This window comes from Oncorhynchus masou, chromosome 26 (genome assembly GCF_036934945.1).
Source record: "Oncorhynchus masou masou isolate Uvic2021 chromosome 26, UVic_Omas_1.1, whole genome shotgun sequence".
Taxonomy (NCBI): Eukaryota; Metazoa; Chordata; class Actinopteri; order Salmoniformes; family Salmonidae; genus Oncorhynchus; species Oncorhynchus masou.
The window spans coordinates 22,807,086-22,832,180 of record NC_088237.1 but is presented as its reverse complement, the minus strand read 5'-3'; the positions used below and the strand labels follow the sequence as shown (position 1 = coordinate 22,832,180).

Genomic DNA, 25,095 nt, shown 5'->3' with positions numbered 1-25,095 from the left:
ACCTCAGCCATGGTGACTGTGAAATGCAGCCTAAGCTCCTCCCACTGGTCCAAAATGCGTGAAACCGCGAATTCAATGGAGAGCCAATGTGTGGCACACACCTTGGTTATCTGTAAAGATTTCTCCCCACAGTTGATGGTCTCATATATGGACTTGTAGGCCTCCCTGCGCTCTGGAGACACTGAAAACCAGTTAGAAGTTCTCCACACTACGGGGGATGGTGTCATTGGAAGCATGACTTACAGCAAGCTGCAGAGAGTGGAACACACAGCGAATAAGAAACAGATATTTGAGGCCATACTCCTCCTTCAGCACTTTATGGACCCCATTGTTAATCCCCGTCAGAACAGAGGCATTGTCAGTCCCTATCCCCAGGAGTTTCTCTTTAAGACAACACTTCTCGAGGAAAGCCACAACAGCACAGGCTATAGATTTGGCATCTCCTCCTTCCAACACAACAAGCCCCAGAAATGTTGATACAGTTGTCTGCTTGGTGTCACTAAAGTACCTTATCACAACCCCCAGGTACGTAGAAACACTTGCATGCATGCACTCATCGAGGAGGCTGAAACGCTGGTCACCCACATCTGTGACCAACTTTTTCAGAAAGTATGGTGCTGGAACACCGTTAATCATTTCTGTGCACTTTGTCCTGTGCATTTTGAAGTGGATAGCAGAAGTGGAGTCTGAGAAAGCAGCTCTACATGCTTCTCCAATGTGATCACATGCCAGCATGGAACAGTGTTCAGCGATAGCTAATGCCATGGTGGCCTCAGCCTTTTTTGCAGAGTCAATTTTTTAACCATAAATGGCAGCTTGTTTTGGGTGGACCCGTTATAAGGATTTGCCTTTTGAGTATGTTTTTTACATCACTAAGTTTGGCGTAGAAGTCAGCCTTACAATACAGGCAGTATGCCTGTGTATCATCTACAATAAATGGGTTCAAACAGCCTTTGAATTCAGGGTTTGATTCCCACTCCTTTCTGTATTTTTGTCACGACTTCCGCCAAAGTCGGTCCCTCTCCTTGTTCGGGCGGTCGACGTCACCGGCTTTCTAGCCATCGCCGATCCACTTTTCATTTTCCATTTGTTTTGTCTTTGTCTTACACACCTGGTTTCAATCCCCCAATTACTTGTTCATTATTTAACCCTCTGTTCCCCCATGTATGTTTGTGAGTGATTATTGTATTGCAGTCCATTATTGTGGCCTTGGTTTATTTACGTTTATTATGATTATTTTGTTGGAGTAGAATTGTGTACATTACTCATATCTGCTGTCCTACGCCTGACTCATCTACACACAGATGCATTACAATTTGAGTGTACAGTTTAGACTGATGTTAGAGGTATGTAAATTCGAATCTGGTATCAGGATAAATATAACCGATTTTATACTATGTATTTTTTATTAGCTAAGTAATAAATGGCAAATGCAACTTTCGTATATACGGGCTCACTGTAATACCACGCAGGGCAGAACAGGGAACTGACAAGATGTATGTGAACAGTATTCTTTATACTGTGATAGGCCAACAGACGGGTTGGAACTGTCTATCACAGTAGAGACTGGGCGTGGTTTAAACTTGCTCAGCCTATTGCAGGCGCTCAGGCAGATCCCCGCCTCTTGGCGCTTCTGTTGATAGATGTAACTGTTGCTGTGAAGAACATCCATGCGCTCATGCTCCATACCGTTATCTCACACCTGGCTCCTCTTATCTAACAAAAGACCGCTTGTTCTGCAACCCCACGCTCTGAATGTGCCACCCTCCAACTCATTGCACAGTTCCTGTCTTTTTTCCATCATGAGAAAGGCCCATGGCGCTGAAGCTTTTAACAATGTTTCAAGTCAGCTATGTTGCATAACACATACATCCACACAAGCCAACACCAGATTATATTCAATCATATAAATGGTAATGGCTATAATGTAAAACACAGGATCCAACAATCCCCCCTTTTTCACACCCCCAAGGGTGTGAACAAAAATTCAGCAATGAATCATATAACAGTTAAAGTTTAAAATACCTTTATGTCCTCCATTCGATCCCACTATGTACTTGATTGGCTACCAGCCACCTAAGAACTTACAACTCTCATGTCAAAAGAGAACAGCTCAGTTAAAAACAGAACAAAAGAAAATGGTGTGAAATTTAAGTCCCCCTTTTGACACCCGCTAGGGTGTCACTCATTGTCCTTTATTTCAGCGTTCCCAACACAGTAATATGTTAATAGCATTTCATGAAAATAACAAAGTTTATTATTAATAAAACAATTACTTTTTTTTAAACAAAAACAAAATCAACCAAGAAAAAATACGATATGCTTTTGTGTCTTCCCCTACTGACAAAAACAGGATAAGACATTGTTTATTGACATGTAAGATGTAGGATAAAACTTTGGTAATGGAAAACAGAGCAAAGCATTATTATAAACCATCTGGTCCTCTCAGCTACTTCTATCCTGCACCAGGTAGGCACCATGCCACCCAGGGACTCCAAACCTTCACAACAGGGAAAAACAAACATACTGGAAAGAAAACCTATCATAGAAAATGTAAAACAAGGAACCGTGGTGGTGTAATATTTATTCTACTACCTCACCCACAGCATACCATGAGTCATCCTCAGTCAGTCTCATCCTCCCCTGAAAGCTTGATTCAGTATCAGCATCTCCAACTGGAGCATCAAGCAAAGACATCATGCCTGAAGCCTTCACCACATCTGTAACAGACTTCTTAAAACACGGTATGATGCAAGCAGCACAACACATCAATAACAAAACTACAAGAATTAGGGTCAGAAATCCAGTAACCACCATACCAGTGTTCTTACCAAACCAGGCTCCCAACCAAGAGAACAGTCCAGACTCCTCCACCCCCGCCATGGTCCTCATCTCAGCAGATAGTGCATCAAGCCCATTAAGGGCCTTACATATACTACCATCTGGACTGGTGTTATTAGGAATATACGTGCAACATTGTTCACCGAACATCTTGCAGACACCCGACTGGCAAGAAGCATATACAAAGCAAGTCTATACTGGATACCCTAGATGTGGCCTCCAGCTGTTCAGACATAGCAGTGAGTGCATCACGGGAGTAATTCACAAAACGCTGTTGATTATAGTAGATCTAATTAATCCATGCAGTCTGTCTTGCATCCACTATGGCTGGACCTATAATAGGTAGTAAGTGCCAGAGTCCATCATTCCTACCCAAGGCCTGAAACTCATGAGGAACCCACTGGCACTCCCAACAGGTTAGTGTGTATGTCAACTACATCCTCTGTCCATGGAGCACTACGTCTATGTCTCCCATGGGATGGAATGTTTTCAGGTCCCCTGGATACAGAACCCAACAGCTGCTCAGCAGTAACATCAACAATGGTCAGTGGAATTATCAAACTGGTCAGAGCACACGTACCTTGCCAGTCACCTCTAAGAATGGGTCTCAGCACTCTTTTGGGTCCACAGATCCACCACACATCAGCCAGACCACTAGTTTGGTTTAGGCCTGTAACTGGCCAAGTGGAATTAATGGTTATGTTACTACTGGCAATCAGCTTCAGACAATCTCCCATAATCAATGCCATTACCTGTACCCGTGATGCAACTGTAATTGCCCCCATATGCCTTAACACCCCAAGGGGCCCGATGAGGGGGTACTGTAGGAAACACAAGGCTCAAAGAGGAACAGAGTTGAATTGGGCTGAACCTGGTAAAAACCTCTCAGAATACACAACCACCCCTCTCCTTCTCCTATAGCAAATGGGTGTGTAGCCAGAACAGGTCTAGCATGACCAATGTTTCATGTAACTCATGCAGTCCTTTCTTTTCAGGGTCTTAGCTGTATACCTCATAAGACAGCCACAAATTGTCCCTACCATCTAAACCAGTCTCCGTGCCTAATTGATCAATAGCTGAATAGTCTCTAACGTTAATTACCTGAATGAGATTTGACACAATGGTGGCAGGTTCGACCCAGGGGTGGTAGAGGAGTGTGTCTGGCTCTGGTTCATCTGGGACCTCTGTGGTTTTGGCAGCACCTTAATAGAAAACACTCCCATCGTGTCTGTCCTGGTCCTTTGTAGTCCGAGGGTGTGAGTGCCTGCATCAGAGAGCTTAATAGTTGGTTAGTAGGATGTCATCACCTTTACAGAGTTCAACTGTGCTCCCAGGTTTCCCCCATATCATGGAAAACCTATCCACCTTTTGGGATCCCCCATGCTATAAGGATACCCTCTTCTCCAATCCTAGAACTGTCCCAAGTTGGTTATCATGTAATCCCCATACGGACACCCTCCCCCATTACACAGGTACACTGGCACTCCTGTACACAGGTGTTTAAACCAAACACAAATATCTCAATGTCTTCCCTGTCCTGTTGGCTCAAAATATGTCCCAAATACTTAACATGAGTCTACCATAATACAAACTTATCCTAGCTAATTTTCACACCACGTTCAGAGAAAATATGACAGTAAAATGTAAATTTCACTGCCTTTTTGTATTAAATTACCTTAATATCAGTATTACAAATGACCCTAGATTCTCCATCCAAATGGCTTTCCAATGAGGCTGATCAGACCACAAAGGAAAGTTACAATGGAGGTTGTTGTGGAATAATCAGAATTTGTTTAACATATGTAAGATGTTTTATATTCATCATATGTTTGTAAGTTACTTCTCATCAAGAATGGTATTCTTGTATAATACTGTGGCGAGGTAGCAGTTCTGTTCTATGTCAAGACTAAGTTGCATGGGCCGCAGAGAGGGGAGAGGTCAAAGTGTCATCATGTGTAAACATATCTTTTGCTCCACAATGTCTGTGTGCCTCTGATCTTGTTCAGGATTGGTTGTATCTAATGACAATTTGATATATGCATGTTGATATGGAGGATTGGTTTATGGTTCTGAGTTTGAGAAAGGAGACAAAACTGAACGATAATTTATAGCCAACTCTGTCTGGCTAGGGGATACTCAACTCTGAAGTAAAGTCTTTCTTTGTGTAAGTTCCTGGGACCTGTGGATTGTCATGTCATCTAGGGGGGGGTGGATCTTCGCTATAAAGGATCCCATTTGCCATTGTGTGGGGGCTCTCAACTTTTCAGTAGAGATACTGAACTGTTGAGAGTCGCAGAAAATGCTATAGAGCTCATATAATTAAAGATGGACTTTGATAACTAACTCTGACTTGTGTGTGTGGTTTGCTCCCATGATTTGGTAAATAGAGGAAATTTCCACGACAAGGTCATAAGTCATACCACCCCTCCAAAGAAGTGTTTCTTACTATATTAAAACATTCCTTTATCAAAAGATTTCACCTATTTAATTAAGACTCATAATATTCCATATGTGAGTGTACCCCTTTAAGAGATCATGTCTCTGGGAACATGGGAATCCCCTTAACCCAAAAACAAAACCTAATAATAATCCCCTCAAACAATTAGTCTCGATGTTTCATGTCATACATTCCTGTTTCTCCAAATTGTCTCCCCAAAATACCCTGCCATTAGACACGCACCTGTGACAAACGTACACTGTCCCTTTTAACAAAATAAAATCAGCCTGCAATCCACTCTGCGGGCCTTTCATTGTTCCCCATAATGAAAACAGATTCTAATGTTACTATACCTTAACCTCCTGTTTAATTTCAATGGTGTTATCTGAACAATCAAACCAAAATCAATAACCGGGAAGTACTTGTGTAAATTAATTAAAATAAAATAAATCTACCTTATTTCTCAGCACTTGGTTAGAACACCACTCCCTTCTTTCATCAACCACACCCTACACCCCGTCTCCCGTACCTAGTGTATATCTTATCTATTACTCAGTGGCTCAATTAATGTTTAACGTAAGTATGTTCAGATGTTGATTATGTAATTCTACAATATTAGTATAGTTCAAACCTCATGACATGAATCTACACACAGAATTTTACGTTAATAGAGTTGAACACTTTTTCCAACAGTCATGCACACCCCCTCAATATTCAATGATATAACTCTGTGCAAACGTCTCATTTGCAAGTCCGCAACTTTTTAAACATTTTCCCCGGTACCAGCTCCAACTGTAATACCTAATGTACCACACTCGCTTGGTCCCCGCCCTCATTCATACCGATATCAAGCGTATTTCATGCACACGATTTGAGTCTCACAAATCTTCATTCACGCCAGTAAGCTTCAACTTACACCATACACACAAATCTTCATTCACTCCAGTAAGCAGACCAGTAGGAGACGCAATGGCCCCGCCTTCTATCCATTCTCTGTACAGCTTCTCCCCCCGTCTCTTCCACTCCTTACCCTCTCTGCCTTCATTCACTTCTAGAGTGGACTTCAGCGTTTAACACCTTTTCTATTTCCAACAACATGTTATATACACTACAATACTGTCAACAACCTACGCCTTTACTCAAACCCAAGTGGTACCCTTTCCATACTGCTAAATCGGCCCCCAATTAGGTCTAAAGTAAGAACTCAATTATGCACTGTGGGTCCCCGAGGGTATTAAGTAGTCTAGTGTCCCCCGGATTATCACCTTTACTTCAATACCAAATGTACAAAATAAAAAATGCAATCACTCTGTATGACTAATGTGTCAACCAGATCACGTTTCTAGAACAACTTAATGTCTCACTCAAACTTGGTAGTCAGTGTGCCGACTTTACTCCCCGATGTACTCCACACACACCTATGCTTTGTTGGGACCTTAGAGAGACCCTCTCCATAGTGCTAAATCGGTCTCAAGTCCAAGTAATCCATTTAATTATCCGTCATTCACACTTGGCCCTGCCTAGTACATCACATTCGCATCATATGGCTTTCCATCTCAGTTAAACCACGTGATGACCACCCCTCCCTATCACAACTTTGTAAGATACAGCAAGTCACACCATGTGCTCAATATTGTTACATACAAACACAAGGACAAAGCATCTGCTGGGCTGTTATCTACCGTTTTGCTACATGCAGGTCACACCATGTTACTCAGTTCTTGTCACACACAAACAGGCAAGTAGCAAGCAGTTGTTTAATCTCATAATGATGCTCCAGTGCACAAATGCAGACACCTCACACAACCATCAGATAATAATCATATCTAATGGCTATAATGTAAAATACAGGATCCAACAGTGTGTGTTTGTACACAAGTAGAAAAAAACATGTTGACTCACCCTACTCTGGGACTCCATCCTCCTCTTTCATGTTGCATAAACGGTCTATGACTCTGTCATCATACAGTACACAGTTTTAGTTTGTTGTTCTAGGCTACCTGGTTAAAATGCCAGGCCAGCTAGTTCAAATTAGCCTACTACATCTAGCAACATGTGGATCTTCCATCCTTTCAGTCCAGGGGCACAATGTATGAATTTATAGTTGGATCAGAATTGCAATTATCATTGGCCAGTACGGAGAATTAAGTAAAACTACAAGTCCAAATCCCTAATTCCATTTATGGCTTATTAAATTAGGAAATTGACTATTTTAGCTAGCTAGCAAACCACCGGAAGACAACACAACGAGATGCAACAATTCAAGTTTTCTGTAAATTACTTTTGGGTTTTGGGGTGATGTGATTGGTCTGAAGCCAAATCCAAACTGGTTTCTCTTTACACTTTATTTTGGTGCACCAGGACCATTCACTGAGCTCAATTCTGATTGGCAATTTGAATCAATTTTTTTAATCAAGTGAGATCAAATGCTTGCTGGCTTCTCTTGTATTCAATGTTACGGGCTGCAACAATGTCATATGTTACTGACCAGACCGCTTCAGATTGATGTGCTTCACAGAGAGGCAATGTTTCTCTCACGAGGTTGCTTTCTCCACTCTATTTTCTGGTCAATGTTTTGGGGAAGCCTGGCTTCCTTTGGCATCCATGAATACATTCACCTAAGAAACTACATCAAGTAAAGTTACAGTAAGAGCTTATCTTCAGCAAAGTACACAAAAATAAAGTGACTTGGAAATGCCTTCCAGTGAACATTAAAATTTCATTGGTCAAAGTAGTAAAAAAACACTAAACGTAATATGATACAGTACAAAGCAGATTTATGAACCAAACAAGTATAAAGTGGTAAAATAAGAGTTACTAATCATATGGTGGCAGTTATACATGTTATACAGATATTGTTTAGGAATGGATCTGATCAGAATAGCCTACTTGTCACGATCATCGTAATAACATTCGGACTAAAGCGCAGCGTGATATGGGTTCCAGATGTTTATTGAATGAAACGCACAAAAACAATAAAGAACGAACAAAACATGAAGTACACAGAAACAAGATCCCACAAAACACAGTGGGGAAATGGCTGCCTAAATATGATCCCCAATCAGAGACAATGAAAAACAGCTGCCTCTGATAGGGAACCATACCAGGCCAACATAGAAATAAACAACCTATAGATTACCCACCCTAGTCACACCCCGACCTAACCAAAATAGAGAATAAAAAGGCTCTCTATGGTCAGGGTGTGACAGTACCCCCTCAAAGGTGTGGATTCCGGCCGCAAAAACTGACTCTATAGGGGAGGGTCCGGGTGGGCATCTAGGGTCGATGGCGGCTCCGGTGCGGGACGAAGAACCCACTCAGTTCACGGATCTAGCCATGGACCCGGGCTGGCCAGCGTGCCTGGACTGGGCATCGGCGCAGAGGAAAGCTCCTGCCATGGAGCGGGACTGGACGCCGTGCCTGGACTAGGCAGCGGCGCAGAGGAAGGCTCCTGCCATGGAGCGGGACTGGACGCCGTGCCTGGACTAGGCACCGGCGCAGAGGAAAGCTCCTGCCATGGAGAGGGACTGGACGCCGTGCCTGGACTAGGCAGCGGCACAGAGGAAAGCTCCTGCCATGGAGCGGGACTGGACGCCGTGCCTGGACTATGCAGCGGCGCAGAGGAAGGCTCCTGCCATGGAGCCGGACTGGACGCCGTGCCTGGACTAGGCAGCGGCACAGAGGAAAGCTCCTGCCATGGAGCGGGACTGGACGCCGTGCCTGGACTAGGCAGCGGCGCAGAGGAAGGCTCCTGCCATGGAGCGGGACTGGACGCCGTGCCTGGACTAGGCAGCGGCACAGAGGAAGGCTCCTGCCATGGAGCGGGACTGGACGCCGTGCCTGGACTAGGCAGCGGCGCAGAGGAAGGCTCCTGCCCTAGAGCTGGACTGGACGCCTCTCCTGGAAACCCTCGCTGGGGTTTCTGGACCGTGGACCGTCGCCAGAAGCTCTGACACTACTTATATTTATAGTATTTGCAGAATATAAACATAAATTACTTTTAATCACGTCAACCATGTTCGATCATGAGGTTGGTTACGAACATAAATTACTTGGTACATTCAACAGCTCACTAAAATATTTCAACTTAATTAAGCTGGGCTTTTTATTAAGGAACAAGTCTTGTTTTTAATTTCAAAACTAGAAAAGTCCTTGTTGCAGCTACTTTCTAGCCTTTGTTGGACTATAGTGATATTTTGGAATGTTCCAGGATCTTACCTGCACACGCTAGACACGCTACAATGCTGTTAGAGTAGTAACCAACACAAACCCTCTAACACATCACTGTACCTTAAATCAGTTAGCAGGATGGCCATCCTATAAAGACCAATGCTGGAGATGAGAAGCAGGTATGGGAACAGACTGGTAACAAGACAGGAACAGCGTCAGCACACGGGTAACGACATACGAACATTAATGCAACAGCAAGAAACAGAGATGGGGAACTGACAAATATAGGGGAGGTAATGAACAGGTGATTGAGTCCAGGTGAGTCCAATAATACGCTGATGCACGTGACGGGGAAAGGCAGGGCTTTTAGATTTTCTGCCCCATCATCATTTTAAATCCTAGATTGGAGGACTACTGACCAATGACTGCATATGTTTTTTCATTTTCTCTTTCAAACTCTGATGCATTTTGCATTGTTTTAACTTCCATTCTTTGTTATGTTTTATGTGGTGTTGTGTCTCACATGTATACTGTATGCTGCTCTCTTGACCAGGGCTCACTTGAAAAATATAGAAATATCAATGTGATTTCTCTGGTTAGATAAAGGATAAATAAATACAATGAATTCTTAAGATGTAGAGGAGATGCTGGTTTTCATGTATTGTAATGATTGCCTGCAGAGCCCCAGTGTGTCTGATCAGAGAAGAAGTAGGGAGCTGATTCAGTCAGGAACAGAGTAGCAGTCCTGCACAGTGGAGCCCCTCTTCTCTCAGTGACAGTCCAATAGTCCAGTAGTACCCCCTTCCATACCAGCAGCATACCCCCCTGCATACCACTGCTGCCTTGCTTCTGATACTAAGCAGGGTGGGTCCTGGTCAGTCCCTGGATGGGAGACCAGATGCTGCTGGAAGTGGTGTTGGAGGGCCAGTAGGAGGCACTTGTTCCTCTGGTCTCAGCTCATGCTTTTTCTAGTCTGGAAATGCCCTCTAAACAGGAATGTAGACGTTAGATAGTTTAAAAGATGTGGAGAAAACACTGAAGTAATATGATACAAAGCAGATTTATGAACCAAACAAGTATAAAGTAGTTAAGTAACTAGAGCTACTAGTCATGCGGTAGCAGTTATACATGTCATACAGATATTGTTTATGAATGGATCTGATCAGAATAGCCTACTCATATTCATATTATTTACAAAATCTGAGCATAGATGAGTTTTAATCACATATCAACCATGGTAGATCATGAAGTCTGTTGCAAACATTACTGAGACCTGTCTCTGTCCAAACTTAGATCTAACAACATTCTCCATCAGGGGGGGCTAACGTTCCGTTTTTGACAGGGGAGAGTACAGAAAAGGAACGTTTGCGACCCCTGACTGAGAATTCGGCTACCTATTGACCAAAAGTTGTATCTTTAGATGAAACGAAGAATTTGGTCATCTCCTCATCAAGCTTTTTTCACATTCACCTCAAACACTTTAATTGAAGGGAAAGTGCAAGTGGCCTTGGTATTCTTGTGTCGTCATTTCTGCGATTGGAGCTCTTGGTACGATGATACCACTGCTGCCTTGCTTTTGATGCTAAGCAGGGTTGGTCCTGGTCAGTCCCTGGATGGGAGACCAGATGCTGCAGGAAGTGGTGTTGGAGGGCCAGTAGGAGGCACTTGTTCCTCTGGTCTAAAAAATATCCCAAATCCCAGGGCAGTGATTGGGGATACTGCCCTGTGTAAGGTGCTGTCTTTCAGATGGGATGTTAAATGGGGGTCCCGACTCTCTGAGGACATTAAAGATCCCATGGGACTTATTGTAAGAGTAGCGGTGTTAACCCTGGTGTCCTGGCTAAATTCCCTATCTGGCCCTCAAACTGTCACAATCACCTAATAATCCCCAGTTTACAATTGGTTGGCTCGTTCATCCTTCTCCCCTGTAACTTTTCCCCAGGTTGTTGCTGTAAATGTGTTCTCAGTCAACATACCTGGTAAAATAACAAATACATAAAAAACATTATTCAATCCACACAGCTCACTGCACTAACACTACTCTCCCTGCAGGGGGTGACACATTAGCAATAATCACTGGGAGGTGGAAAATGAATGATATTCCTCTTTTCCATAGATATGTTACCATTATTCATTAAGATTTTGTCTTGTTAAACAGTAATAGTGATCATATGTGATAGCCCTTAAACCAATAATATCCATTCTATTCATACACTTTTATTCACTAAACTTATTTACATATTAATATGGACCTTTATGATTATTTGGTGACAATTGTTGGCGCAAGATCAGATTGCAATGGAATCTCAGTTCTAATCTGATGGATCCTTAGAGGTCTAAATTTACTGACTAGCGGTGGATGGGGAGAAGACCAGAAGATGATTTGCATAGTGATGATGCTCTGCATCGACAGCACATGCTTCAGTGGTCTGGGAGTGTTTATATCCCTATGAGTTTAACACTTCATGACTGAGAGCCGTCCTTCATGACAACAGAACACACAACAACCATGACTTTTATCACCATCTTCATCTGGACACTTGCTTTCTGCTTCAAGGGTAAAGAAAATGAAGTTCCATGTTTGTATAATGAAAAGTCAATGAGTGAACTTAAAGGTTGTTAACTTAAGAATGTTTTATTAATACTTGGTGATATTTGTTCTCTGTTGCAGAATCTAGAGGACAAATCACTGTGACTCAGACACCTACAGTGAAAACTGTTCTCCCCGGACAGCCAGTCTCTATGAACTGTAAAGCCAGCAGTGATGTGTATCCTGACTGTTGGAGTACAGGTAAACCATGTTTAGCCTGGTATCAACAGAAACCTGGAGAAACTCCTAAACTACTGGTCTACTATGGAAGCACCCTCTTCTCTGGGACTCCATCTAGATTCAGTGGCAGTGGATCTGGGAGTGACTTCACTCTGACCATCAGTGGAGTCCAGGCTGAAGATGCAGGAGATTACTACTGTCAGAGTTTACACAGTGGTAATGTGTTCACACAGTGATACAGAGTCGTACAAAAACCTCCCTCAGTCAGACTGCACAGTGACTGTACTGCTACAGCTGGGACCTACTGCAGGTGATGAGGGGAAGAGACAGTGACATGGAACACTGATCAGTAGATGCGGTCAACTGTGGCATGACAATATGGTTAGAAAGCAATCATTCTATCAAGGCACAAGGCGAGACCCAGATGTAGACACAAGAGGCAGATGGTTGGAGTCTTACAATGTTTATTAATCCAAAAAGGGGTAGGCAAGAGAATGGTTATGTACAGGCAAAAGGTCAAAACCAGTTCAGAGTCCAATAGGTACTGAAGGGCAGACCGATTCAAGGTCAGGGCAGGGAGGATGATCAGGCAGGCGGGAAAGTAGTCCAGAGTCAGGCAGGGGTCAAAACCAGGAAGACTAGCAAAAGAGAATCAAAAAGGAGTACGGGGGAAAAACACGCTGGTTGACTTGACTAAACATACAAGACGACTTGGCATAGAGAGACAGGAAACACAGGGATAAATACACTGGGGGAAATAAGCGACACCTGGAGGGGGTGGAGACAATCACAGGGACAGGTGAAACAGATCAGGGCGAGACACATTCAGATCACATGACCCTCATCATCATCATGGTTATGACTTATAGTATTTGTTATCATGACCTATAAAAGTTATTTGATGTTTTGAAACACAATACCTGTCCATTTGCAAAGCAAGATCTCCAGAAGTAAAACAAAGGTTGTTATGGCCTCAACATTAGTTCAAAGTTACATTCACTTTAGGCCCCAAAACAAGTCCTCATATGAACCTCAACCAAATGTCTGATTTAAATGGATGTGATCTTCTAACATTATATTAACTAATTTAATGAGCGGGTTAGTGACTGTTAGATCTGTGAATGAGACATGATGCTGGGCTCAACCATCACTACACTACTGGTGGGAGGAGCTATATGTAACGGATGTGAAATAGCTAGCTAGTTAGCGGTGGTGCGCGCTAAATAGCGTTTCAATCGGTGATGTCATTTGCTCTGAGACCTTGAAGTAGTGGTTCCCCTTGCTCTGCAAGGGACGTGGATTTTGTGGAGCGATGGGTAATGATGCTTTGTGGGTGACTGTTGTTGATGTGTGCAGAGGGTCCCTGGTTTGCGCCCGGGCAAGGGAATGGTCTAAAGTGATACTGTTACATATATACAGTATCTACATAAAGTATAATAACAATTGTTTCTGTCATTAATTGCATGGTGGCATATCATTTATGTCTTCCTCCCTGAGTCCACCATAAAGGTTCAAACCAGTCCACTCCCTCATCTGGCCCAGTCCAGGGTATTACAGATAGTGGTCTACTGCTAGACTGGTAGCTGTGGGAGTGAAACTGAGATTTACATAGACAGGGCTGGGTGGTTCTGCTTGTCCCAGAATAGAGCAGCACTGTCACCAGGGGGTTGGAGTGAGAGAAGACTCTATCTTGAAGATGTGATACTTGTAATATTATTTTGACAACTTTTTAGATAAATATAGGAGTGGTCACAAGATATTGATCAAAAGTCTAATTTTTGAAAAAGACAAGAAAAATATTTGCTCCAAAGGGAAACCTTTATTTTCATCCATTAATCAAAGCATCAAAGCAAACATTCCTGTAGTATCTAATAGTAATAAAACAGAACACATCACATCTCACACTGATACTGTCACATCCTGATCTGTTTCACCTGTCTTTGTGATTGTCTCCACCACCCTCCAGGTGTCGCCCTTCTTCCCCATTATACCCTGTGTATTTATACCTGTGTTCTCTGTTGGTCTGTTGCCAGTTCATCTTGTTTGTTTGAGTCAACCAGTGTTTTGTGTCTCAGCTCATGCTTTTTCTAGTCTCTCTTTTCTTGCCCTCCTGGTTTTGACCCTTGCCTGTCCTGACTCTGAGCCCGCCTGCCTCTGCCTTACCCAGACCCTGAGTCCACCTGCTATCCTGTACCGTTGCCGACCTCTGGTTTTCTGACCCCTGCCTGCATTGACCTGTCTACTGCCTGCCCCTGTTGGAGCACTGAACTATTGTTTATTCAACATGGTCTGCATCTGGGTCTTCTCTTCATACCTGATAGATACAACCTCAGTCTACAGAGAGGAATGACACATGAACTCAAGAAAAGCCCACTGTTAGTCTACATATCAGTGATCAATAAGACAGAGAACATCTGAACTCAGAACAGAGTCAAAGCAGAGGAACTCTCCACAGGGGTGTGTGACTGGTGGGTCCTACCCAGAACAGTCAGCCTTCCTCAGGGTCTTGGTGACTGGAGTCTGGGATTTCTGCTGGGCTTCACAGGTCACCTCTCCTGCCTTGGTCCACTCCTGGGCAGTGAGAGTCAGGGTGCTGCTCCAGCTGTACAGGCCGGCCTTCTCCAGGACCCCGGGATTGGCCTCCTGCTTCTGGCTGGTCCCGTCCACATTCCAGCTCATGATCCAGTCTGAGGGGAAGCCCTTGTTGGCCAGACACGTCAGTGTGGCTGTTGTACTGGACAGCTCCTCGCTAGAGGGGGGCAGGACGGTGAGGGTGGGGGCACTGTTACCTGGAACAAACAGAACATATCATCAACTAAGTAACTACATCAAATACAACTACAGTAAGAGATTATCTTCAGCAAAGTACACATCAAAATAAAGTAACTGGAAATGCCCTCTAAACAGGAATGTAGAAGTTAGATAGTTTAAAAGATGTGGAGAAAACACTGAAGTAATATGATACAAAGCAGATTTATGAACCAAACAAGTATAAAGTAGTTAAGTAACTGAGCTACTAGTCATACGGTGTCAGTTATACATGTTCTACATGTCATACAGATATTGTTTATGAATGGATCTGATCAGAATAGCCTACTCATATTCATAGTATTTGCAAAATCTGAGCATAGATGAGTTTTAATCACATATCAACCATGGTAGATCATGAAGTCTGTTGCAAACATTACTGAGACCTGTCTCTGTCCAAACTTAGATCTAACAACATTCTCCATCAGGGGGGGCTAACGTTCCGTTTTTGTCAGGGGAGAGAACAGAAAAGAAACGTTTGCGACCCCTGACTGAGAATTCGGCTACCTATTGACCAAAAGTTGTATCTTTAGATGAAACAAAGAATTTGGTCATCTCCTCATCAAGCTTTTTTCACATTCACCTCAAACACTTTAATTGAAGGGAAAGTGCAAGTGGCCTTGGTATTCTTGTGTCGTCATTACTGCGATTGGAGCTCTTGGTACGATGATACCACTGCTGCCTTGCTTTTGATGCTAAGCAGGGTTGGTCCTGGTCAGTCCCTGGATGGGGAGACCAGATGCTGCAGGAAGTGGTGTTGGAGGGCCAGTAGGAGGCACTTGTTCCTCTGGTCTAAAAATATCCCAAATCCCCAGGGCAGTGATTGGGGACACAGCCCTGTGTAAGGTGCTGTCTTTCAGATGGGATGTTAAATGGGTGTTCTGACTCTCTGAGGACATTAAAGATCCCATGGGACTTATTGTAAGAGTAGCGGTGTTAACCCTGGTGTCCTGGCTAAATTCCCTATCTGGCCCTCAAACTGTCACAATCACCTAATAATCCCCAGTTTACAATTGGTTGGCTCGTTCATCCTTCTCCCCTGTAACTTTTCCCCAGGTTGTTGCTGTAAATGTGTTCTCAGTCAACATACCTGGTAAAATAACAAATACATAAAAAAACATTATTCAATCCACACAGCTCACTGCACTAACACTACTCTCCCTGCAGGGGTGACACATTAGCAATAATCACTGGGAGGTGGAAAATGAATGATATTCCTCTTTTCCATAGATATGTTACCATTATTCATTATGATTTTGTCTTGTTAAACAGTAATAGTGATCATATGTGATAGCCCTTAAACCAATAATATCCATTCTATTCATACACTTTTATTCACTAAACTTATTTACATATTAATATGGACCTCTATGATTATTTGGTGACAATTGTTGGCGCAAGATCAGATTGCAATGGAATCTCAGTTCTAATCTGATGGATCCTTAGAGGTCTAAATTTACTGACTAACGGTGGATGGGGAGAAGACCAGAAGATGATTTGCATAGTGATGATGCTCTGCATCGACAGCACATGCTTCAGTGGTCTGGGAGTGTTTATATCCCTGTGAGTTTAACACTTCATGACTGAGAGCCGTCCTTCATGACAACAGAACACACAACAACCATGACTTTTATCACCATCTTCATCTGGACACTTGCTTTCTGCTTCAAGGGTAAAGAAAATGAAGTTCCATGTTTGTATAATGAAAAGTCAATGAGTGAACTTAAAGGTTGTTAACTTAAGAATGTTTTATTAATACTTGGTGATATTTGTTCTCTGTTGCAGAATCTAGAGGACAAATCACTGTGACTCAGACACCTACAGTGAAAACTGTTCTCCCCGGACAGCCAGTCTCTATGAACTGTAAAGCCAGCAGTGATGTGTATCCTGACTGTTGGAGTACAGGTAAACCATGTTTAGCCTGGTATCAACAGAAACCTGGAGAAACTCCTAAACTACTGGTCTACTATGGAAGCACCCTCTTCTCTGGGACTCCATCTAGATTCAGTGGCAGTGGATCTGGGAGTGACTTCACTCTGACCATCAGTGGAGTCCAGGCTGAAGATGCAGGAGATTACTACTGTCAGAGTTACCACAGTGGTAATGTGTTCACACAGTGATACAGAGTCATACAAAAACCTCCCTCAGTCAGACTGCACAGTGACTGTACTGCTACAGCTGGGACCTACTGCAGGTGATGAGGGGAAGAGACAGTGACATGGAACACTGATCAGTAGATGCGGTCAACTGTGGCATGACAATATGGTTAGAAAGCAATCATTCTATCAAGGCACAAGGCGAGACCCAGATGTAGACACAAGAGGCAGATGGTTGGAGTCTTACAATGTTTATTAATCCAAAAAGGGGTAGGCAAGAGAATGGTTATGTACAGGCAAAAGGTCAAAACCAGTTCAGAGTCCAATAGGTACTGAAGGGCAGACCGATTCAAGGTCAGGGCAGGGAGGATGATCAGGCAGGCGGGAAAGTAGTCCAGAGTCAGGCAGGGGTCAAAACTAGGAAGACTAGCAAAAGAGAATCAAAAAGGAGTACGGGGGAAACACACGCTGGTTGACTTTACTAAACATACAAGACGACTTGGCATAGAGAGACAGGAAACACAGGGATAAATACACTGGGGGAAATAAGCAACACCTGGAGGGGGTGGAGACAATCACAGGGACAGGTGAAACAGATCAGGGCGAGACACATTCAGATCACATGACCCTCATCATCATCATGGTTATGACTTATAGTATTTGTTATCATGACCTATAAAAGTTATTTGATGTTTTGAAACACAATACCTGTCCATTTGCAAAGCAAGATCTCCAGAAGTAAAACAAAGATTGTTATGGCCTCAACATTAGTTCAAAGTTACATTCACTTCAGGCCCCAAAACAAGTCCTCATATGAACTCAACCAAATGTCTGATTTAAATGGATGTGATCTTCTAACATTATATTAACTATTTTAATGAGCGGGATAGTGACTGTTAGATCTGTGAATGAGACATGATGCTGGGCTCAACCATCACTACACTACTGGTGGGAGGAGCTATATGTAACGGATGTGAAATAGCTAGCTAGTTAGCGGTGGTGCGCGCTAAATAGCGTTTCAATCGGTGATGTCACTTGCTCTGAGACCTTGAAGTAGTGGTTCCCCTTGCTCTGCAAGGGCTGTGGATTTTGTGGAGCGATGGGTAATGATGCTTTGTGGGTAACTGTTGATGATGTGTGCAGAGGATCCCTGGTTCACGCCCGGGCAAGGGAATGGTCTAAAGTGATACTGTTACATATATACATTATCTACATAAAGTATAATAACAATCGTATCTGTCATTAATTGCATGGTGGCATATCATTTATGTCTTCCTCCCTGAGTCCACCATAAAGGTTCAAACCAGTCCACTCCCTCATCTGGCCCAGTCCAGGGTATTACAGATAGTGGTCAACTGCTAGACTGGTAGCTGTGGGAGTGAAACTGAGATTTACATAGACAGGGCTGGGTGGTTCTGCTTGTCCCAGAATAGAGCAGCACTGTCACCAGGGGGTTGGAGTGAGAGAAGACTCTATCTTGAAGATGTGATACTTGTAATATTATTTTGACAACTTTTTAGATAAATACAGGAGTGGTCACATTGGTGAGTCCAAGATATTGATCAAAAGTCTAATTTTTGAAAAAGACAAGAAAAATATTTGTTCCAAAGGGAAACCTTTATTTTCATCCATTAATCAAAGCAAACATTCCAGTAGTATCTAATAGTAATAAAACAGAACACATCACATCTCACACTGATACTGTCACATCCTGATCTGTTTCACCTGTCTTTGTGATTGTCTCCACCCCCCTCCAGGTGTCGCCCTTCTTCCCCATTATACCCTGTGTATTTATACCTGTGTTCTCTGTTGGTCTGTTGCCAGTTCGTCTTGTTTGTTTGAGTCAACCAGTGTTTTGTGTCTCAGCTCATGCTTTTTCTAGTCTCTCTTTTCTTGCCCTCCTGGTTTTGACCCTTGCCTGTCCTGACTCTGAGCCCGCCTGCCTCTGCCTTACCCAGACCCTGAGTCCACCTGCTATCCTGTACCGTTGCCGACCTCTGGTTTTCTGACCCCTGCCTGCATTGACCTGTCTACTGCCTGCCCCTGTTGGAGCACTGAACTATTGTTTATTCAACATGGTCTGCATCTGGGTCTTCTCTTCATACCTGATAGATACAACCTCAGTCTACAGAGAGGAATGACACATGAACTCAAGAAAAGCCCACTGTTAGTCTACATATCAGTGATCAATAAGACAGAGAACATCTGATCTCAGAACAGAGTCAAAGCAGAGGAACCAGCAGCCTCTCTCCACAGGAGTGTGTGACTGGTGGGTCCTACCCAGAACAGTCAGCCTTCCTCAGGGTCTTGGTGACTGGAGTCTGGGATTTCTGCTGGGCTTCACAGGTCACCTCTCCTGCCTTGGTCCACTCCTGGGAAGTGAGAGTCAGGGTGCTGCTCCAGCTGTACAGGCCGGCCTTCTCCAGGACCCCAGGATTGGCCTCCTGCTTCTGGCTGGTCCCGTCCACATTCCAGCTCATGATCCAGTCTGAGGGGAAGCCCTTGTTGGCCAGACACGTCAGTGTGGCTGTTGTACTGGACAGCTCCTCGCTAGAGGGGGGCAGGACGGTGAGGGTGGGGGCACTGTTACCTGGAACAAACAGAACATATCATCAACTAAGTAACTACATCAAATACAACTACAGTAAGAGATTATCTTCAGCAAAGTACACATCAAAATAAAGTAACTGGAAATGCCCTCTAAACAGGAATGTAGAAGTTAGATAGTTTAAAAGATGTGGAGAAAACACTGAAGTAATATGATACAAAGCAGATTTATGAACCAAACAAGTATAAAGTAGTTAAGTAACTAGAGCTACTAGTCATGCGGTAGCAGTTATACATGTTCTACATGTCATACAGATATTGTTTATGAATGGATCTGATCAGAATAGCCTACTCATATTCATAGTATTTGCAAAATCTGAGCATAGATGAGTTTTAATCACATATCAACCATGGTAGATCATGAAGTCTGTTGCAAACATTACTGAGACCTGTCTCTGTCCAAACTTAGATCTAACAACATTCTCCATCAGGGGGGGCTAACGTTCCGTTTTTGTCAGGGGAGAGAACAGAAAAGAAACGTTTGCGACCCCTGACTGAGAATTCGGCTACCTATTGACCAAAAGTTGTATCTTTAGATGAAACGAAGAATTTGGTCATCTCCTCATCGAGCTTTTTTCACATTCACCTCAAACACTTTAATTGAAGGGAAAGTGCAAGTGGCCTTGGTATTCTTGTGTCGTCATTTCTGCGATTGGAGCTCTTGGTGCGATGATACCACTGCTGCCTTGCTTTTGATGCTAAGCAGGGTTGGTCCTGGTCAGTCCCTGGATGGGAGACCAGATGCTGCAGGAAGTGGTGTTGGAGGGCCAGTAGGAGGCACTTGTTCCTCTGGTCTAAAAAATATCCCAAATCTTCAGGGCAGTGATTGGAGACACAGCCCTGTGTAAGGTGCTGTCTTTCAGATGGGATGTTAAATGGGTGTCCTGCCTCTCTGAGGACATTAAAGATCCCATGGGACTTATTGTAAGAGTAGCGGTGTTAACCCTGGTGTCCTGGCTAAATTCCCTATCTGGCCCTCAAACTGTCACAATCACCTAATAATCCCCAGTTTACAATTGGTTGGCTCGTTCATCCTTCTCCCCTGTAACTTTTCCACAGGTTGTTGCTGTAAATGTGTTCTCAGTCAACATACCTGGTAAAATAACAAATACATAAAAAAACATTATTCAATCCACACAGCTCACTGCACTAACACTACTCTCCCTGCAGGGGGTGACACATTAGCAATAATCACTGGGAGGTGGAAAATGAATGATATTCCTCTTTTCCATAGATATGTTACCATTATTCATTATGATTTTGTCTTGTTAAACAGTAATAGTGATCATATGTGATAGCCCTTAAACCAATAATATCCATTCTATTCATACACTTTTATTCACTAAACTTATTTACATATTAATATGGACCTCTATGATTATTTGGTGACAATTGTTGGCGCAAGATCAGATTGCAATGGAATCTCAGTTCTAATCTGATGGATCCTTAGAGGTCTAAATTTACTGACTAACGGTGGATGGGGAGAAGACCAGAAGATGATTTGCATAGTGATGATGCTCTGCATCGACAGCACATGCTTCAGTGGTCTGGGAGTGTTTATATCCCTGTGAGTTTAACACTTCATGACTGAGAGCCGTCCTTCATGACAACAGAACACACAACAACCATGACTTTTATCACCATCTTCATCTGGACACTTGCTTTCTGCTTCAAGGGTAAAGAAAATGAAGTTCCATGTTTGTATAATGAAAAGTCAATGAGTGAACTTAAAGGTTGTTAACTTAAGAATGTTTTATTAATACTTGGTGATATTTGTTCTCTGTTGCAGAATCTAGAGGACAAATCACTGTGACTCAGACACCTACAGTGAAAACTGTTCTCCCCGGACAGCCAGTCTCTATGAACTGTAAAGCCAGCAGTGATGTGTATCCTGACTGTTGGAGTACAGGTAAACCATGTTTAGCCTGGTATCAACAGAAACCTGGAGAAACTCCTAAACTACTGGTCTACTATGGAAGCACCCTCTTCTCTGGGACTCCATCTAGATTCAGTGGCAGTGGATCTGGGAGTGACTTCACTCTGACCATCAGTGGAGTCCAGGCTGAAGATGCAGGAGATTACTACTGTCAGAGTTTCCACAGTGGTAATGTGTTCACACAGTGATACAGAGTCGTACAAAAACCTCCCTCAGTCAGACTGCACAGTGACTGTACTGCTACAGCTGGGACCTACTGCAGGTTCTGAGGGGAAGAGACAGTGACATGGAACACTGATCAGTAGATGCGGTCAACTGTGGCATGACAATATGGTTAGAAAGCAATCATTCTATCAAGGCACAAGGCGAGACCCAGATGTAGACACAAGAGGCAGATGGTTGGAGTCTTACAATGTTTATTAATCCAAAAAGGGGTAGGCAAGAGAATGGTTATGTACAGGCAAAAGGTCAAAACCAGTTCAGAGTCCAATAGGTACTGAAGGGCAGACCGATTCAAGGTCAGGGCAGGGAGGATGATCAGGCAGGCGGGAAAGTAGTCCAGAGTCAGGCAGGGGTCAAAACTAGGAAGACTAGCAAAAGAGAATCAAAAAGGAGTACGGGGGAAACACACACTGGTTGACTTTACTAAACATACAAGACGACTTGGCATAGAGAGACAGGAAACACAGGGATAAATACACTGGGGGAAATAAGCAACACCTGGAGGGGGTGGAGACAATCACAGGGACAGGTGAAACAGATCAGGGCGAGACACATTCAGATCACATGACCCTCATCATCATCATGGTTATGACTTATAGTATTTGTTATCATGACCTATAAAAGTTATTTGATGTTTTGAAACACAATACCTGTCCATTTGCAAAGCAAGATCTCCAGAAGTAAAACAAAGGTTGTTATGGCCTCAACATTAGTTCAAAGTTACATTCACTTTAGGCCCCAAAACAAGTCCTCATATGAACCTCAACCAAATGTCTGATTTAAATGGATGTGATCTTCTAACATTATATTAACTAATTTAATGAGCGGGTTAGTGACTGTTAGATCTGTGAATGAGACATGATGCTGGGCTCAACCATCACTACACTACTGGTGGGAGGAGCTATATGTAACGGATGTGAAATAGCTAGCTAGTTAGCGGTGGTGCGCGCTAAATAGCGTTTCAATCGGTGATGTCACTTGCTCTGAGACCTTGAAGTAGTGGTTCCCCTTGCTCTGCAAGGGCTGTGGATTTTGTGGAGCGATGGGTAATGATGCTTTGTGGGTGACTGTTGTTGATGTGTGCAGAGGGTCCCTGGTTCACGCCCGGGCAAGGGAATGGTCTAAAGTGATACTGTTACATATATACAGTATCTACATAAAGTATAATAACAATTGAATCTGTCATTAATTGCATGGTGGCATATCATTTATGTCTTCCTCCCTGAGTCCACCATAAAGGTTCAAACCAGTCCACTCCCTCATCTGGCCCAGTCCAGGGTATTACAGATAGTGGTCAACTGCTAGACTGGTAGCTGTGGGAGTGAAACTGAGATTTACATAGACAGGGCTGGGTGGTTCTGCTTGTCCCAGAATAGAGCAGCACTGTCACCAGGGGGTTGGAGTGAGAGAAGACTCTATCTTGAAGATGTGATACTTGTAATATTATTTTGACAACTGTTTAGATAAATATAGGAGTGGTCACAAGATATTGATCAAAAGTCTAATTTTTGAAAAAGACAAGAAAAATATTTGCTCCAAAGGGAAACCTTTATTTTCATCCATTAATCAAAGCATCAAAGCAAACATTCCTGTAGTATCTAATAGTAATAAAACAGAACACATCACATCTCACACTGATACTGTCACATCCTGATCTGTTTCACCTGTCTTTGTGATTGTCTCCACCCCCCTCCAGGTGTCGCCCTTCTTCCCCATTATACCCTGTGTATTTATACCTGTGTTCTCTGTTGGTCTGTTGCCAGTTCATCTTGTTTGTTTGAGTCAACCAGTGTTTTGTGTCTCAGCTCATGCTTTTTCTAGTCTCTCTTTTCTTGACCTCCTGGTTTTGACCCTTGCCTGTCCTGACTCTGAGCCCGCCTGCCTCTGCCTTACCCAGACCCTGAGTCCACCTGCTATCCTGTACCGTTGCCGACCTCTGGTTTTCTGACCCCTGCCTGCATTGACCTGTCTACTGCCTGCCCCTGTTGGAGCACTGAACTATTGTTTATTCAACATGGTCTGCATCTGGGTCTTCTCTTCATACCTGATAGATACAACCTCAGTCTACAGAGAGGAATGACACATGAACTCAAGAAAAGCCCACTGTTAGTCTACATATCAGTGATCAATAAGACAGAGAACATCTGATCTCAGAACAGAGTCAAAGCAGAGGGACCAGCAGCCTCTCTCTGCTGGAGTGTGACTGAGGGGTCCTACCCAGAACAGTCAGCCTTCCTCAGGGTCTTGGTCACTGGAGTCTGGGATTTCTGCTGGGCTTCACAGGTCACCTCTCCTGCCTTGGTCCACTCCTGGGCAGTGAGAGTCAGGGTGCTGCTCCAGCTGTACAGGCCGGCCTTCTCCAGGACCCCGGGATTGGCCTCCTGCTTCTGGCTGGTCCCGTCCACATTCCAGCTCATGATCCAGTCTGAGGGGAAGCCCTTGTTGGCCAGACACGTCAGTGTGGCTGTTGTACTGGACAGCTCCTCGCTAGAGGGACGGTGAGGGTGGGGGCACTGTTACCTGGAACAAACAGAACATATCATCAACTAAGTAACTACATCAAATACAACTACAGTAAGAGATTATCTTCAGCAAAGTACACATCAAAATAAAGTAACTGGAAATGCCCTCTAAACAGGAATGTAGAAGTTAGATAGTTTAAAAGATGTGGAGAAAACACTGAAGTAATATGATACAAAGCAGATTTATGAACCAAACAAGTATAAAGTAGTTAAGTAACTAGAGCTACTAGTCATGCGGTAGCAGTTATACATGTCATACAGATATTGTTTATGAATGGATCTGATCAGAATAGCCTACTCATATTCATATTATCTACAAAATCTGAGCATAGATGAGTTTTAATCACATATCAACCATGGTAGATCATGAAGTCTGTTGCAAACATTACTGAGACCTGTCTCTGTCCAAACTTAGATCTAACAACATTCTCCATCAGGGGGGGCTAACGTTCCGTTTTTGTCAGGGGAGAGAACAGAAAAGGAACGTTTGCGACCCCTGACTGAGAATTCGGCTACCTATTGACCAAAAGTTGTATCTTTAGATGAAACGAAGAATTTGGTCATCTCCTCGTCGAGCTTTTTTTCACATTCACCTCAAACACTTTAATTGAAGGGAAAGTGCAAGTGGCCTTGGTATTCTTGTGTCGTCATTTCTGCGATTGGAGCTCTTGGTACGATGATATTTA

The 25,095-nt window shown here is 43.4% G+C and overlaps 1 pseudogene and 5 gene segments (V, D, J or C); 3 read left to right on the top strand and 3 right to left on the bottom strand.

The window, feature by feature from the left end:
• Positions 1-11,957: 11,957 nt before the first annotated feature.
• Positions 11,958-12,454, top strand: LOC135515128 (Ig kappa chain V region K29-213-like). The segment is given in 2 exon segments: positions 11,958-12,006; positions 12,120-12,454. Coding segments are annotated over 2 exon segments (384 nt in total).
• Positions 12,455-14,678: 2,224 nt separating this feature from the next.
• On the bottom strand, positions 14,679-15,319 carry LOC135515127 (Ig kappa-b4 chain C region-like). The segment is given in 2 exon segments: positions 14,679-15,007; positions 15,316-15,319. Coding segments are annotated over 2 exon segments (318 nt in total).
• Positions 15,320-16,649: 1,330 nt separating this feature from the next.
• Positions 16,650-17,146, top strand: LOC135515126 (Ig kappa chain V region K29-213-like). The segment is given in 2 exon segments: positions 16,650-16,698; positions 16,812-17,146. Coding segments are annotated over 2 exon segments (384 nt in total).
• A 1,878-nt stretch (positions 17,147-19,024) lies between these two features.
• LOC135515125 (Ig kappa-b4 chain C region-like) lies at positions 19,025-19,966 on the bottom strand. The segment is given in 2 exon segments: positions 19,025-19,712; positions 19,942-19,966. Coding segments are annotated over 2 exon segments (339 nt in total).
• A 1,390-nt stretch (positions 19,967-21,356) lies between these two features.
• Positions 21,357-21,853, top strand: LOC135515124 (Ig kappa chain V region K29-213-like). The segment is given in 2 exon segments: positions 21,357-21,405; positions 21,519-21,853. Coding segments are annotated over 2 exon segments (384 nt in total).
• Positions 21,854-23,445: 1,592 nt separating this feature from the next.
• Positions 23,446-24,661, bottom strand: LOC135515123 (Ig kappa-b4 chain C region-like; annotated as a pseudogene).
• Between the last annotated feature and the right edge of the window lie 434 nt (positions 24,662-25,095).